The sequence below is a fragment of the Equus caballus genome, chromosome 14 (assembly GCF_041296265.1).
Source record: "Equus caballus isolate H_3958 breed thoroughbred chromosome 14, TB-T2T, whole genome shotgun sequence".
Lineage (NCBI taxonomy): Eukaryota > Metazoa > Chordata > Mammalia > Perissodactyla > Equidae > Equus > Equus caballus.
Genome location: NC_091697.1, coordinates 102,152,110 through 102,167,500, shown reverse-complemented (window position 1 = coordinate 102,167,500; position 15,391 = coordinate 102,152,110). Strand labels below are relative to the sequence as shown.

The window sequence follows — 15,391 nt, the reverse complement described above, 5'->3', positions numbered from 1 at the left end:
ACTCTGGTGCTCAGCCAGGTATGGGAGCCACTGGCCTTCAGAACCATGCAATGGATCACTGTTACAAGCCGGGAGGGGCAGCCAATGTGAGCATTCCATCAACTTACATAAGAAGTATTTTAGCAATCTCAACTTTTAGATAACAAGAAGGCCTTTTCGGTCAAAGGGAGTGAGGCACTTTGCCCACCCCCACACCTGTCATCTTCCCCATTCCCCTTCCAATGTCTACAACCTGGGAAAATTACCCAGAGCGATCAGAGCAGAAGTCCGATATCAGCCCTGTGCAAATAGATACAATTTCTAGGTAATAAATAATTGGTGTTCTAAAGAAAGCAGCTTCCTAATTTCCTCAGCAATTAGTAACAGGTGTTCCATTAAAGTATAAATATCATGAGGCCAGGGATACTGTCTGCTTGTTCACAGGTCAGAACATGGCTTACGGTCAATGATTCACAAATCTTTGTTTACTAAGTCAATAATTCTGTGATTAAGTCAATTGCAGAATCAAAAATAAAATCCTTAGAAATAAATTTAGCAAGAGAAGCACAAAACTTATACTCTGAAAATTACAAATCATTGTTGAAAGAAATTTTAAAAGACCTAAATAAATGGAAAGACATCCCATGTTCATGAATTGGAAGACTTAATATTGTTAAGATGGCAATAATCCCCAAGTTGATCTACAGATTCAATGCAATCCCTGTTAAAATCCCAGCTGGCTTCTTTGCAGAAATTGACAAATTGGTCCTAAAATTTACATGAAAATTTAAGGGACCCAGAATAGCAAAAACAATCTTGAAAAAGAACAAAGTTAGAGAATTCACACTCCCCAATTTCAGAACTTAACATAAAGCTATAGTAATCAAGGCAGTGTGGTGCTGGCATAAGGATAGACTAATAGATCAATGGAATAGAATTGTGAGTCCAGAAATAAACCCATAAACACATAGTGAATTGATTTTTGACAAGGATGCTGTGGTATAATAAAAATAAATAAATATTTGGTGTCTGTCCTCAGTTCCTAGCACAGAGCTCCTAAAACTTTTGGAATTTATAGTCTTTTGTATGCTAATGAGATGGCTCAATGGGAGAGGAATGGAGGGGGGCTAGCTAGCTTCAGAATGGGGGCTGGTCACCAGAAGTCCAATCACCAATGGTCAATGATTTAATCAATTGTGCCTATGTAATGAAACCTCCATAAAAACTCCTGAACAACAGGGTTCAAAGAGCTTTTAGGTTGGTGAACCCATTGATATGCTAGGAAGGTAGTGTGCCAGAGAGGGCACAGAAGCTCTGCACCACAACCCTCCGCCACACGTTGGCTTATGCGTCTCTTCCATTTGGCTGTTCTTGAGTTGTATCCTTTATAATAAACCAGGAAACATAAGTAGTGTTTTCCTGAGTTCCATTCTACTGAATTAGCAAATCTCAGGAGGAGGTTGTAGGAACCCCCAAACTTACAGCTGGTCAGTTAGAAGTACAGGTGATCCCTGGAAGTTGCAACTGGTGTCCAAAGTTGGGGCAGTTTGTGGGACTGAGTCCTTAACCAGTGGAGTCTGCACTAACTCTGGGAGTTAGTATCAGAATTGAATTGAATTGAATTGTTGGACACTCAGGTGGTGTCAGAGAATTGGAGAATTGGATGTTGGTATCAGAAGCGGTGCCAGAAAAAAAATCACAGATGTCAACACAATTCAATGAGGAAAGAATAGTCTTCAACAAATGGTGCCGGGACAACCGAATAAAGTTGAACACCTACCTCACACCATATACAAAGATTAATTCACAACTGATCAAAGACCTAAATGTAAGAGTTAAAACTATAAAACTCTTAGAGGAAAACATAGGTGGAAATCTTCATGAACTTGTATTAGGCAATGGTTTCTTATATAGGACACCAAAACTACATAAAAAAAGAAAAAATACACATTCTACACTTCATCAAAATTTAAAACTTTTTTGCTTCAATGGACACCATCAAGAAAGTGAAAAAACCAACAAAATGGGAGGAAAATTTTGCAAATCGTGTATCTGATAAGGATCTTTTATCTAGAAAATATAAAAAACTCCTAAACGTAACAATAAAAAGACAAATAATCCAATTTTTAACATGGACAAAGGATACAAATAGACACTATTCAAAGAAGATATACAAGTGATGTACAAGACAAACACTCCCACGTGCACATGATGACATGTGGACTCTGTAGGTGATTACGTAAGCCCTCAGTTACATTATACCTTCCAGCCCCTTGTCTCCATCTGGTTTTCTCCCTCCAGATGTCCTACAGACCTAAACTCAACACTTCAAACCCAACCTGTCATAAATGGAACTCATTATTTTCCTGGTTCTTTCTCCCCATGGCCCCAGCATCCAACCAGGGGTCAAGTTAGAAAGGTTGCCATCTTTTGCCATTTTTGTCTCTCCCTCAAGACCTAATGCAATCGATCACCAAATCTAAATAATTTTACCTCCTTCTCTCAGTCCCCACTGCTGCTTCCTTAGTTCAGACCCTAGCCTCTCTACTGTTTCGGCAGAAGAACACCCCAACCAGCCTTGCACCTCCAGTCAGACCTCACTGCCTTATTCCCAGCTGTAGCCCAGTGCCTACCACTAGACCTGCCACAGAGCTGGCAATCATTAAACATGAGCTGAATAAATGGCCAAATAAAGTGTGGAACAAAAATAGAATATTAGAAGCTGTGACATGATAGTAAAGTGGGCTTGATATTAATATTCACCAAGTTAATGGCACAAATATTAGAGATGAAACATCAAATGGGTAATGAAATCATAAATAGTAAGCAACCCAAGGAATCACAAAGAAGCAAATCATGTTAGACAAACATAAATTATGGTGAAAACTGCATCAGATATGTTACACATTTGATATTTTGAATTATCTTTGTCACATTGTGTTATGAAAACATCCTTGTAAAATTGCAGCAAATTGACCTGTCTGAACATACAGAGCATGAAAAGAGACACAAATAATGAAATGGCAAGAAATATGCAAAGAGAGTTTCAGGACATCATTGCCCTTCTTTGTGTGACTCATTAAAACCTATACAAGTGATTAAAGCACTATATAGCCTGGGTTGTAAGACTGAAATTTTTCATTCCGCCAATTTCATGGGTCATGAAAGGGAGAACAGTTTCTCCCCCCCCCCCCATTTTCCATTTTTGGTCTGAAAAATGGGACAATACTTATCTAAAATATGTGACTCTTCAACAAATGTTGAATTACATGGAAATACTCACCCAAAGCCTACAGCCACCCAGTAGTTTCTGACCCCCTGATGGGGCCCCACCATAGGCAGAATGTCAGGAGAGTAGGTGATAGGACCATTAACAATAGTGATGATGTCCGCCTTTTTCAAGACTGGAACCAATTCCATAGCAGCTTCAACGTGTTCCGTGATTCGGTCCAGATCAGACTCAAAGAGTTCCTTTCCAAAACCTGAAAAGACACACCCTTCTGGTCAGGACGCCACATCTGCACTGACAAGTACTCTGAAGTGACTTAAACCTCTGAATCAGCATACATTTAAAGATGGCCTTTAAAGATGGACGTTATAAAGGTACTTCCTTTTGTCTTTTTTAAGTTCAAACTTAATATTCACCATCAATAGATGTGTACCCATTATATTAGTGACAGCAGTGCTATCTCTTGAAAGAATAAAATCATGAAAGTTAACCTTTTTAATTAATAGAACATTTAAATTTATGCATATTAACAGTTCCCAATATTTAACCCAATCGCAATTTTAAAAAACAAACAACAATAATTTGGTTTGTCAAGAGAGATCTTTTGTCCTTCAATTAATTGTACCAGTCTGCTTCATCCTCCCAGGCGTGGGCAAATGGCAGTTTACAAAGTCATGTCAGGACATTGGGAATAAATGGAAAACTCCTCTAGGATCTAGGATGATGGATTCCAGACACCTCTTAATTCTCGGCAGAGAAGGAATGGCACAGAGGCATCCTTCCTCAAGACTGCTCCCACACATATCGGAGGGCTAGAATTCTGTGAAAAGATTCGGGGTCTTGCCGTGGAACCAGCCTACATGCCCAGAAACTGATGATTGGATAAAGAAGATGTGGTATATATACACAATGGAATACTACTCAGCCATAAAAAAAGACAAAATTGGCCCATTCACAACAACGTGGATGGACCTCGAGGGTATTATGTTAAGCGAAATAAGCCAGTCAGAGAAAGACGAACTCTATATGACTCCACTCATAGGTGGAAGTTAGTATATTGATAAGGAGATCTGATCGGTGGTTACCAGGGAAAAGGGGGGGTGGGGAGAGGGCACAGAGGGGGAAGTGGTGTACCCACAACATGACTAACAAAAATGTACAACTGAAATCTCACAAGGTTGTAATCTATCATAACATTAATAAAAAAATAAATAAAAAAAAAAAGATTCGGGGTCTTGGAGTACAACCATCTTCTCAGTCCTAAAAGGCACCATGATTGAAGGCAGGGCCACAGATGAGCTTCTAGAAGAATGTCTCTGCCTATACAGGTGATTTTCCCACCCAGCAGCCAGCCAGCTGCTTCTTGTTCCTCCTGTGGCCTGCGCACTGGGTCAGTGGCACGGAAGCCTGCAGATCAGCAGGGTTGGACGAGGACATATGGGCGCCCAAGGCCAGCCAACCATCTGGCTCTCCCTCCAACTGGAATCATTTAAATATTGGCTCAACATTTATTTGGAGGAAAGGCTGCCAGCAAAGGGGAAGAGCAGAGAGGGAGGCTCTGAGGTGGCAGATCAGCCCTCCCTCTGGCATCAGGAGCTGTTTCGCTCAGGCCCAAATGTGCAGAGTCCACTCAGCAGAACTAAAGCCCTCAGCTGGCCGACGCAGCTTCCGTGGAAGGCACTTGAGTGATCATCTGTTGTGACGTGGGCAGAGATGTTCCTTGAGGGGAAGGACGGAGGGATTCCGTCCCTATCCCAAGTAGCTCATCAAAGAATAATTCTGGAAAGTACAATTTCCTACTTTTCTTTATATCCTCTATAATATTTCAGTGTCCCAAGGACATTTCAGCTCCTTTTATAGATTAAAACCTGAGGTACCTCCTTATGTGACCCAATCTTTAATCTGGCTCTGCGGAAATGTTTCATGAAAAACAGAAACAGGTCCTTCTCCCTTACAGAACTTGGAAGAGAAACGATAGTACCTCCTGCTTTAGCAGAGAGGCCTACGCCCTTTCCACATCCATTTATGTAGTGGGGGAGGGCTTCCGTTTGCAGCGCCAACCTACCCTGCCCTGTGATAGACCCTCAGGCTTGCCTTCTTAGCAGGCTGGATATCCTGTCCTGTTTCCAACTGCCAAAGCACAACAGCAGCTCTACCCAAATCTGGAAACCAGACCAAGCAGGTGGGGAGTGAGGAAACGGGGAGGAGGCAGGAGGTTGGTGTGGGCAGGTAAACATTACCTGGAAACTTCCAAAGCGGGGGGAATATGTTTCTTCAGCTTCTCCACCACCAACTGCCTCTTCTCTCTTTTCTCTTACTCCCTGCTGTCATTGTTCAAAGGGACGTGAGAACAGAGCTTCCCTCAAACCCCTTGCCTCCAATGTCCCAGGCTTCTGCTGGTCAGTATTATGGTGCCATCTTATCCTGTAGCCAGCCCCCAGCCACAGGGAGGATAAAATGCCTATATGTGACATGCACGCACTTCCATTTCCTGAACCTACCTGGAGGGACTCCACTGGTGACCCAGGAGTCCTGAACTTTCATTTTCTCCTGACTTTCATATGGACCAAACAAAAGCCCATCCCTTTCCTGTCGGAGGTAAAAAGATCCTTCCAGGTCACGGAGCACAGGGAGTTCTCGTTTCAAAGCTTTCACTTCAGGTATAGTGGATGTGACAAGATATTGATGCTGGACCGGGATGAGAGGATGTTCTAGTCCGATCATCTTACCAACTTCACGGGCCCAAAATCCTTAAATATAAAATCATTTAAAAATGTCACCACATATATAAACACACCACATCTGACACTGATAAAGCAACTTATGTTACAATAAAATATTGAGAAGACTTCAGTACCCATGGCAAAGTCTAAAGAATGTCATAACAACTTTAAATTTTTTGTCATTGCAAAATTGAATGGGGGAAGAGAAGACAAGACAATATTTTACGTCGTCCCAGAGTTTTGAAGATATCTATAATCTAAGGGAACTCCATTCCTGGGAGAGTATTTTGCCCATAAGCAAAGGTGGGCAGGAAAAAACCCAAACAATTTATTTGAAGGAAAAAAGAAATAATTCAAATATGTAAAATATACAAGTGTTGGTAAGAAAGACAATAACAGGCTGGCTCTACTTGCGGAACAGGGATGATCGGGCAGTGGAAGCGGCCCCATGTAGACGTGATTCACGTAGCACAGAACAGCCATCCATTGCGAAGCCCTATGAGTCAGTCCCTCCGTCCCCAGGCCCTCCTCCCCACAAACTGTCAATGTTGAAAATTCCACAAATACGGAATGGTTCTGTTAACTTGAAAATTGAAAATGTATATACTTTTGGAGAGAGAACACATTAAGTTTTCCCTGTTATTTAAAAAGTTTAGCTTGAATATGTTTGTAAGATGCTTTCTTGCGAAGGGCGTGAGGCACCAAGAGTCCAGAGCAGGAGGGAAGAGCTGCCACAGCGAAGGGGAGGGGACCGTAAATAGGTGTGGGGGTTCCCATGACCAGTGCTGTCACTTCACGGTGTGCATGGGCACTGTCTGATTGGTGGGAATGAACGTTATTTTCTCCTTTGCAAAGATGGAACCAGATAACTTGGGTTGAAAGGACCCTTGATTCTCCACCAGGAGACTCTTTGGCCTACAGACGTGGAGTTAAAGTCCAGAGAGGGAAAGAAACGTGCCCAAGGGCACATTGGAGATGCTGGAATCGTCACATCTTATTGGTTTTCTTGCTGCAGAAAGACTTTATTTTAAAAATCTAAGGCTCATTCACTTGTAGAGAGATATATTAGAACCCAAAATGATTAAAATGATTATTTGGCAGGGATGTGGTATGGCCCGCCCCGCTAATGGATTATTCGGGGGGAAGGGATGCTATTTGCTTGCTTGTCTCACAATAATTTTGAGCAATCATTCAAATGATTAGAGAATCTTATTTAAGTTATTTCTTTAGAGGTTGTGTTCTCCAAATTTTTCACCATATCTGTTTCTGCATTTCTCAGAATCTAACAAGGAGTCCAGAAGTCTCTGTCAGAGCTGGACACAGAATCATTAAGTAGTCAGTCCTCAGACCCAGATTGCGTGCGCCTGCGTGCCAAAGTTTATTTCTATTTTAACCATCTACACATCACTCTTGTGTTTGTTGTTTTGTTTTGACCTAAAGGCTAAGTTAGTCACACTAGTACAATAGCCCCAGAAATTGGTGCTCATTTGCAAACCCAAAATCTTACCTGTGGGCACTAGAGCCGTCTGTTGGTCCTTTAATAATTTAGAGAATTTATTCTTTCTGGTAGGAAGATGTGAATTACCAATGTCGGGACTTTGTAGGAAAATATAGAAACACTACTTTTTCTAATTATATGCACTAGAGCAGTCTTAAAATTTAAAAAGCCCAAATATTTAGCCTAGCAATTCAAACCACTGCAGTATCCTCAATATACTTGTTTCAATTAAAAACATAAATTGAAGAAAATAAATTCTGTCCTATTCAAACATATTTATGCATTTCTGAGTCTAATTGTTTTCTTATTAATGCACTTCATCATTAAAATAAAGTGGAAACATATACATAAGGATCATGTAACTAAATTACTCCAAACCCCAAAGCAAGCTCTATACCATTTTACCCTATGGTGGTGGTGTTTGTGGGCATTCTCTTCCTCTAAGTGTCAATCAAGTCAACCTAAAGCTAGCCAGGATTACACTTCAACCCCTGCTAGATCACCCACCCACCAAGTTCAAAGGGAAGAGAGACAAATGTGGAGAAATCATCTACAATCTACCACTGTTAGCTGAAAAACACTGAAGAGAAGAGTCAATAAAAATGATCATTGGAAATGTCTTCCATTTTTTTAAAACAGAAAATGGGGTAATTAATAGAAATGGAGTTAAAATGAAGGATGCAGGTTTGTGGACAAGTTTACTTCTACTAGATGGTTTATACTGTGACAATGATGGTTTACACAGTGACATTCTCTGACCCAGAGTATCAGGCAAAATTAAGCAATTCTTTTTGGCTGAACACTGGGCTTCATGTTGGCATGATCCGATCACATTTCTGATTTACCATATTAGGAAAATTCTCAAGTGAAGTTTACAAAGTTATCTCAGGCTTAATGAGTCAATTGGAAATGAGGTCAAGAGAAACATTCATCACCATGCAAAGAAAAAGCTTGGATCGTGATAAACAGCCCCTGCCCGAGTCCCTGCGGGGCACCTGAGGGGAGGGGAGAAGGAGGGTACAATGAAGCAGCACTGAAAGCACGCCAGCCCCCTGCCCACCAAGAGCCAGGAGGGTCAGGAACACTCCTCTGCTCCGCTGGCTCAAGAATAAGGCTACTATGTTCTCTCTCCTGTAGGAACACCTACACAGGAGCGTTTCTCAAAAGACATTTTGCAGACCATCTGGTACAGACAGTATAGTACCTGGAGTACTTGTTTAAAATACAGCTCCCACCCAGACCACCAGAATGAGAATCTTTTTGAAGTCTGGGAAACTTCCCATGATGACTCTATGCACACTAGCTTGAGAACCAAGCTCTTTAAGAAGTCAATTTACCAGCCGAACAGGTGCTGGATGACTATAGAGCAATTGAAAGGAGTTGGGTAATCTTAAGGCTGGTACCAAGATGCTGTGGTAACCCGATGCTAGTGTTTCCAAGACCGGGGCATAGACTTTCAAGGAAATAATTTATAATAATCATAATAATTATTATTATCATTAAACTTAATTTTTTTAGTGCTTTCTGTGGTATTAGCCCTGTTTTGGGTACTTTATATTATTAGAGCATTTACTGATCATAACAACTTTTTAAAAATTTATTTATTTTTATGGTGAGGAAGATTGGCCCTGAGCTAACATCTGTGCCAATCTTCCTCTATTTTATGCATGGGATGCCACCACAGCATGGCTTGATGAGTGGTGTGTAGGTCCTCACCAGGGATCAGAACCCACAAACTCTAGGCCACTGAAGCAAAGCATGCAAACTTAATCATTATGCCACTGGACAAGCCCCCTTAATAACTTTTTGAGATGGGCACTATTATCTCCATGTTACAAATGAGTAATTTGCCCAGGTAATGAGGTTGGCAATACATGTGTGTCTGGTAGGAGAGCCCCACTGCCCTGCACAACCCCTGAGACACATCAGCAGACTGACAAGTTTCTACTTTCAGACTTTCCTTTTCACGGATATCCGGAAAACTCAGCAGCCTTCTGTTATGGCTCCGCATAAGGAACTCCTAGCAGGTTATGGTACAGCTGAGTAGATAATAGTGGCCTTGACGTCTTTTACATTTTGGTGATATGTCCAAGTCTATATCCTGGTTACTTTAAGTGGATTTCAGAGCTGGTCTGAGGGCCTTGCCTGAATTTGTGAGACGTCGGGTCTCACTGAGTCACCCTGGGAAACATCCCATCAGACACACATTCCCAAAGCATGTTAGCCTGACGCCTTCTGCAGAGGTTGCTTTTATTCATAAAACTGATCTTTGTTAGCTTTAATTCTAGAAGGGGGCATATCCAAAACTTTGCCCCCAGTTACTGAAGCTTATTTTTGGAGGAGCGCCTACACTTTAAATGAGGTTTTTTAGAAAACAGACTTACAAATAATTCACCACACAGCCCTCCACACCTTCCACGGAGTACTAATATGTAATCAGTTAGGTTTTTCTCTAGTAACTTTTGCCCAGTGGAAGAGAAGAGATAGAGGAGGAGAAGAAAGAAAAAGATATGGGCCAGAGATCTGATCTGAGGGAGATAAAGAACTGAGGGCTGAGAGAGCATAGTTCTTCACACAACTTTCAACAAGGAGCTGCCTGCAGCTACCAAGCGCTGAGGGTGGGAAAGGGAGTCCCTCTGGCTGGGGAAAAGGCCTAGGAACAAAGGACGTAGAAGGACATCCTGGAGAGCAGTTTGCCTGGTGCTGGCCTGGGCCAACAAATCCCAGGAATTCCGTTAAATTAGGATTCGTTTTCCCAGGCCAGCACCAGGAAACCTGTTGCCCTGGGCCTCCTGCCCCTGGCCTCCCCGGCCCCATCACCCGGCAAGACTTCACAGCTGCAGAGAATATTTCTCTGGTAACCAATGTCCTGGGTTTAGGTCAGAGCTCCTCGGAAATTATTCTTTCTCTTCAGTGATTCCTTATACCTCACAGTTTGTGGTTTAGGAAAAAAATTATGATAACGGCAATAAATTATGCAAATAAAAGTTTATCCATTTTAGGAAAACGATAGACAAATGTGTTAAATTAAGGTCGTCTATGTTATTTCTCAAAATACCAGTTGGGAGTGTGTGGCTGCCTGAAGCACGGTGTTGAGAAAAATGGCGTTCCTGCAAGCCCCTCTGCAATGAGGGCAGCGGTTGACTGGCAATGTCTGCCCCCAGCACTGGATACGGAAGCCAGAGATGTTTACTTGGTCATCACTATCACTGTGAAAACAGTCAAATGTTTTTACAGGCGGAATTCATGAGATTGGAAAGAAATTTGAAAGATTACAAAGAATCCTTGCTACTTGGAAAAAAAGGCTGAACAATATCATTTCTTTAGACCTAACAAAATTTAGACCAGGGGTACCCCAAGACAGCGAGGGGTGAGGGGAATCAGATGGGGAGGTGGGGGGGCCAGTGAAGTTCAAAAACTAAGCCATGTTTTATGCCTTTGCTTTTATTTTTTAGGAAAGTCATTTTACATTATTTTAAATTTTAAATGATATCAAAGAAGATATGACGTATCTATGCTTTTGAAATGTAAAGCATGGGTGAGAAAGATTCAGAAATACTAATTTAAATTCTTAAATACTGAAGACATGACTTTTTCCGGGACCACTAAACAATATTTTGTTAAAAAATAACATCAATCAGAAGTCACAATTTGGAGGAAAGAATCTTAAGAGTACATGTTTCTGGTATGTCCTTACGGCATGCGATTTAATCTAATAAATAATAAAGATTGTTTTCATTTTATAATTTAAGCAATGCCTCAAAGAACAGACCCCAAGAAAATCAGTTACTGCTTCATGCTTATTTTAGGGTTTAAATTAACCATTACAAACTATAGGTAAAAATTAATTATTAGCCCAGTTTAGACTGCACAAGCATTTTCATTTGCACAAGAATTTATTTTTGTGTGTGTGACAGTTGAAAACAACTTCACAGGCAAATGACCTGTTAGAAAGCGTATTGACCCAAGAATCAAGAGACCCAGGTCCAAGTCCTGGCTCTGGCATAACGATGTCACTTTGCCAAGAACCACGACCTTTCTGGACATTGGTCCACAATCGGAAAATGAGTGGCTCATTGGATTATCTCCAATATCCCTTTTGGCTTCATTACTCTGAGTCTAAATTGTAGCAGAGCAAACTAAAGAAAAGACTATGAAACAGGTTTAATAATGTTCTGAAAGGAAAAGGGCTAAAAGTGTTTTGACTAGAGTCAAGTAATCAGAAATGGATGAGAGAGAACCCAAATGATCAAATCTGCTCTAAAAAGCAAATTGAGAACAAAGAGGATGCTCATGAATTTGAACACTAGAATTTGGTTATTAGAATAAAGAAAGAATGAACATAGGAAGGAAAAAGAAGCATAATTTGGCAAAACATGGTCTGGAGTAGATCATGAGAAGAAACAGCATGGAGAAAAATACCACCTTTCTACAGATAACCAAGGACGGAGTGGAATGTCACACTCAGAGCAGAGTAATGGAGGGAGGACTCTGTAGCTTAGAAACAGATAAAATATCCTCCTTGGGAGCATCACAGTGTTTCACAACATTGTTCATAGTGTATAACATTACTTCATGGCTAAATACCTTATTTCTTTGCCACTTAAGAAAAGCTCACTAATTTAAAAAAAAAGACGTGATGCTTACCTGCAGCATTCACAACTCGATTTGCTCTCATAGATCCCTGTGGTGTTTCAACATCCCATGTTCCATCTGACCTGGGTTTCAGAGAAGTCACCGGTGCAGGATATTTTAAAAGGGCACCATATTTCCTAGCCCCAGCAGCTAGGGCCATGGTTAGAGAGTAAGGATCAATGTGACCATCTCCAGGATTATACAGTCCAGCTAAAACCTAAATCCATCATAAGAGAGTCAGCATTCAAAAGAGTATATACTCAATACAGAGTATAACTGCATCCTACCAGCAGATGTTTAATAAAATTGGCCATTAAAAGCGCATCCCGGCATCAGATTGATCAGTCTGCACTTATTTTTCCTGTATCAAAGCTCAAACTTAGGCAGGACTCACACTGAGAGTTAAGTGGACAGACTATTTGATAGAGGCTTCCAACTGCCTCCAACATCCATTCTCCCCTCCCCTGCAGAGCAATGGAAACCGAATGTTAATTTAGACACATGGCCACTAAGAACAAAGAGTTTCCAGTACTTGGCAGCTATTAGTTCCAGCTGGTAGCTAAAACTATTACTTAGTTCTAGTCAATGAAATTCAAATGAAAGTGTCATGTGGCAGCTTCCATGAATCATTTTAAAAAGATAACTGGCATATGCCCTTTGTCCCTTCATCTTTGTCCCTTCCTCCATCCTGCTGTCTGGAATGCAGACATGATGGTTGGACTCTAGCTGCCATCTTGGAATAAGAATACAAGACTCACACTCTAGAAACAACAGAGCAATGATCTAGAAGGTGACTGGATTTCTGAAGTCTTCCTGGAAATGAGCCACCACCCAAGACCTGGACTGCCTAAATGAAAGAGAAAGAAACTTCTATCTTATTTAAGCGTTATTATTTTGGTTTCTGACATTTGCAGTCAGAAATCTAATACTAACTGATCAATTGTTTATATTTAATTGTTTAATACTGTTAACAAATTCATATGTGAAATATATATCTGGTGTCAGGAAAATGTGTACGTACTTGATTTAGTCATTCAACAACTAATTCTTGAATAGTATCTGCTTTGTGCTAGGGATTGAGGCTAGGTCCTGGGGGGAAGAGAGAAGGATGGGACTCAGATGAGACAAGGAGAGAGCAATAGGAAGGAGTCTAGTTAGGCGTCACCCATTCAACAAAAATCTACTGAGCACCATTCAATAACACAGTCTTTCTATACACATATTTATTGTATAGGTTATTGTTTTCTCTGCAGTTCTCATACAAAGGTTTATGTATGGGAATCCCTAATTCTGGGGGCACAGCAACAGAAAGGTATTGATAATGTTTCCTCATTGGTCATAAGTGGAAAACTAATCAGATTTTTAATCAGCTTTTCATATTTCATTTAGCATACACAAAAGCCCACCTTGTAATTTACCCAAATTCCAGCATTAATCATCTGATTTTGCCATTCGAAATGTGTGCACAAAATTTTTCTATTTTTAATTAACTTTTTAAAATAACTTTTTCTAATCTTAATTCAAGTTAGCACATGGTGGAAATGCCCTTAAGATAAATACCTTACTCGTGTTGAGTAAAGGGAACATCTCTTGAATTTTTTCAGGCTCAATAATATACTGTTCCGTGGCATGCCAGCCCGTCCGAGTCATCTGATATTTAAATTCATCGACCCTTACAGGAGTTGTAGCAATTCTGATACTACCTGGCTGATGGAATCCCACCACCTGTGACAATAATGTCAATAAAAACACATAAACAAATCATTATTTGGCACTCAAACATGGTTCTTCTCCAGCACAACGAAAATGCAGGTGTACAAGAAAAGAGATTTACTATGCAGTGAAAGAGATAACTAAATAACGTATTTGCATCTTATGAAAACACATTCATTCAGCAACTGTCTACTAAGTGTTTCCTCTGTGCCCAGGGATGCTAAGCCCCAGGGATGCTGTTGTGAAAGAGAGGCAAAGCCCCTGCCTGCATGGAGCGCACAGCCTACAGTGAAGGCAGACAGTTAAACGCATCATTACAATAACATGCAATAGTGTTAATGTACAGAGGGAAATAAAATTATGTGAAAAAGAGAAGGACAAAGAATTTGAGGAGGGAATAGGAAGAATCAGAATGCTGCAGTGATGAGACTAAGCGTGAATTGAAATAAACATGCATTTGACATGTATTGAAGGCCTTCAGTTGGCCAAGCCCTCAGGTCAGCCCTGGGTTACAGAGATCCAGCAGGCAGCCTTTGCCCTCAGATTGCTCACAGTACACTTCAGTCTTAGCCTATGGATACTCTTTGCCTGCCACTCTATTTTGAAAGTACTAATAAATATGAGAAGAGATAAAAATAAAAGTGAGGGGCTTTGAGTGAAGTACTTTTCCAAGCCATGTGACAATATGGCACGCACATTATCAGATCCTTTGCAACCCAGTGGCTGAAAGCCTCTGATTTCCTGGTTTCTAGATATAATAACTGACAAAAAAGATATTTTTTTTAAAGATTTTATTTTATTTCCTTTTTCTCCCCAAAGCACCCCCGTACATGGTTGTATATTCCTCATCGTGGGTCCCTCTAGCTGTGGCATGTGGGACGCTGCCCCAGCGTGGCTCGACGAGCAGTGCCATGTCCGTGCCCAGGACTCGAACCAACGAAACACTGGGCCACCTGCAGCGGAGGCGCGAACCCAACCACTCGGCTACGGGGCCAGCCCCCAAAAAAGATATTTTTAAAGTTGCTATTTATTCTTTTTTCGTTTAAAAAATCAAGAAGAGCAGGTGATTACATGGGTGATACACTTCAAGAAATTAAATTGATTATAAAGCAAACTCTGGGGGTTCTTTCCTTAAACTCTCATCAGATTTCTCTACCACATTAAACAGTTCACAAGTGACGGATGTCTCTACACATAGCTGTACACGATGATATCAAAATCCTGGGGAAACCTTACATATTTCTGAGAAACTGACCAAAAGATAATTTCAAATTAAACACATTTACCTGTCCAGTTTCTTCCTCCAGTTTCTCATAAAGTTTGATGCTATAATAATGTATTTTCTTCAAGTTTATTCCAGGATGAAAGTAAGTTGTTAAACCTGCCTTAAAAGTGGGGAGGAGAGAAAATATTAAGAAAAGTTAACATTCTCAAAATATTGCCAGTTTATCTGTTAAGCTCTAATTTACTGCTGGCAGGAAACAGAGAAGCAGCGGCCAGTCCTTTGGGATGAGAACACATCAGCACCAGCCTGAGCATAAGTTATAGGAACCAATTTGAACCATACAAGTAATGAGAGAGCCGGCCAACGAATATACACATCAAGTCCCTAAA

The 15,391-nt window shown here is 40.8% G+C and overlaps 1 protein-coding gene across 2 annotated transcripts in view; it reads right to left on the bottom strand.

Moving 5' to 3' along the window:
* Positions 1 to 15,391, bottom strand: part of DMGDH (dimethylglycine dehydrogenase) — a 61,544-nt gene that overhangs the window by 38,829 nt on the left and 7,324 nt on the right. For both annotated transcript variants that reach the window (XM_023618113.2, XM_070234634.1), the window contains exons 3-7: positions 15,064 to 15,162; positions 13,625 to 13,789; positions 12,077 to 12,281; positions 5,710 to 5,958; positions 3,263 to 3,461 (exon numbers count right to left, since the gene is read on the bottom strand). In XM_023618113.2, the coding sequence (XP_023473881.2) occupies positions 3,263 to 3,461; positions 5,710 to 5,958; positions 12,077 to 12,281; positions 13,625 to 13,789; positions 15,064 to 15,162 (917 nt within the window). The remainder of the gene's footprint in view (positions 1 to 3,262; positions 3,462 to 5,709; positions 5,959 to 12,076; positions 12,282 to 13,624; positions 13,790 to 15,063; positions 15,163 to 15,391) is intronic.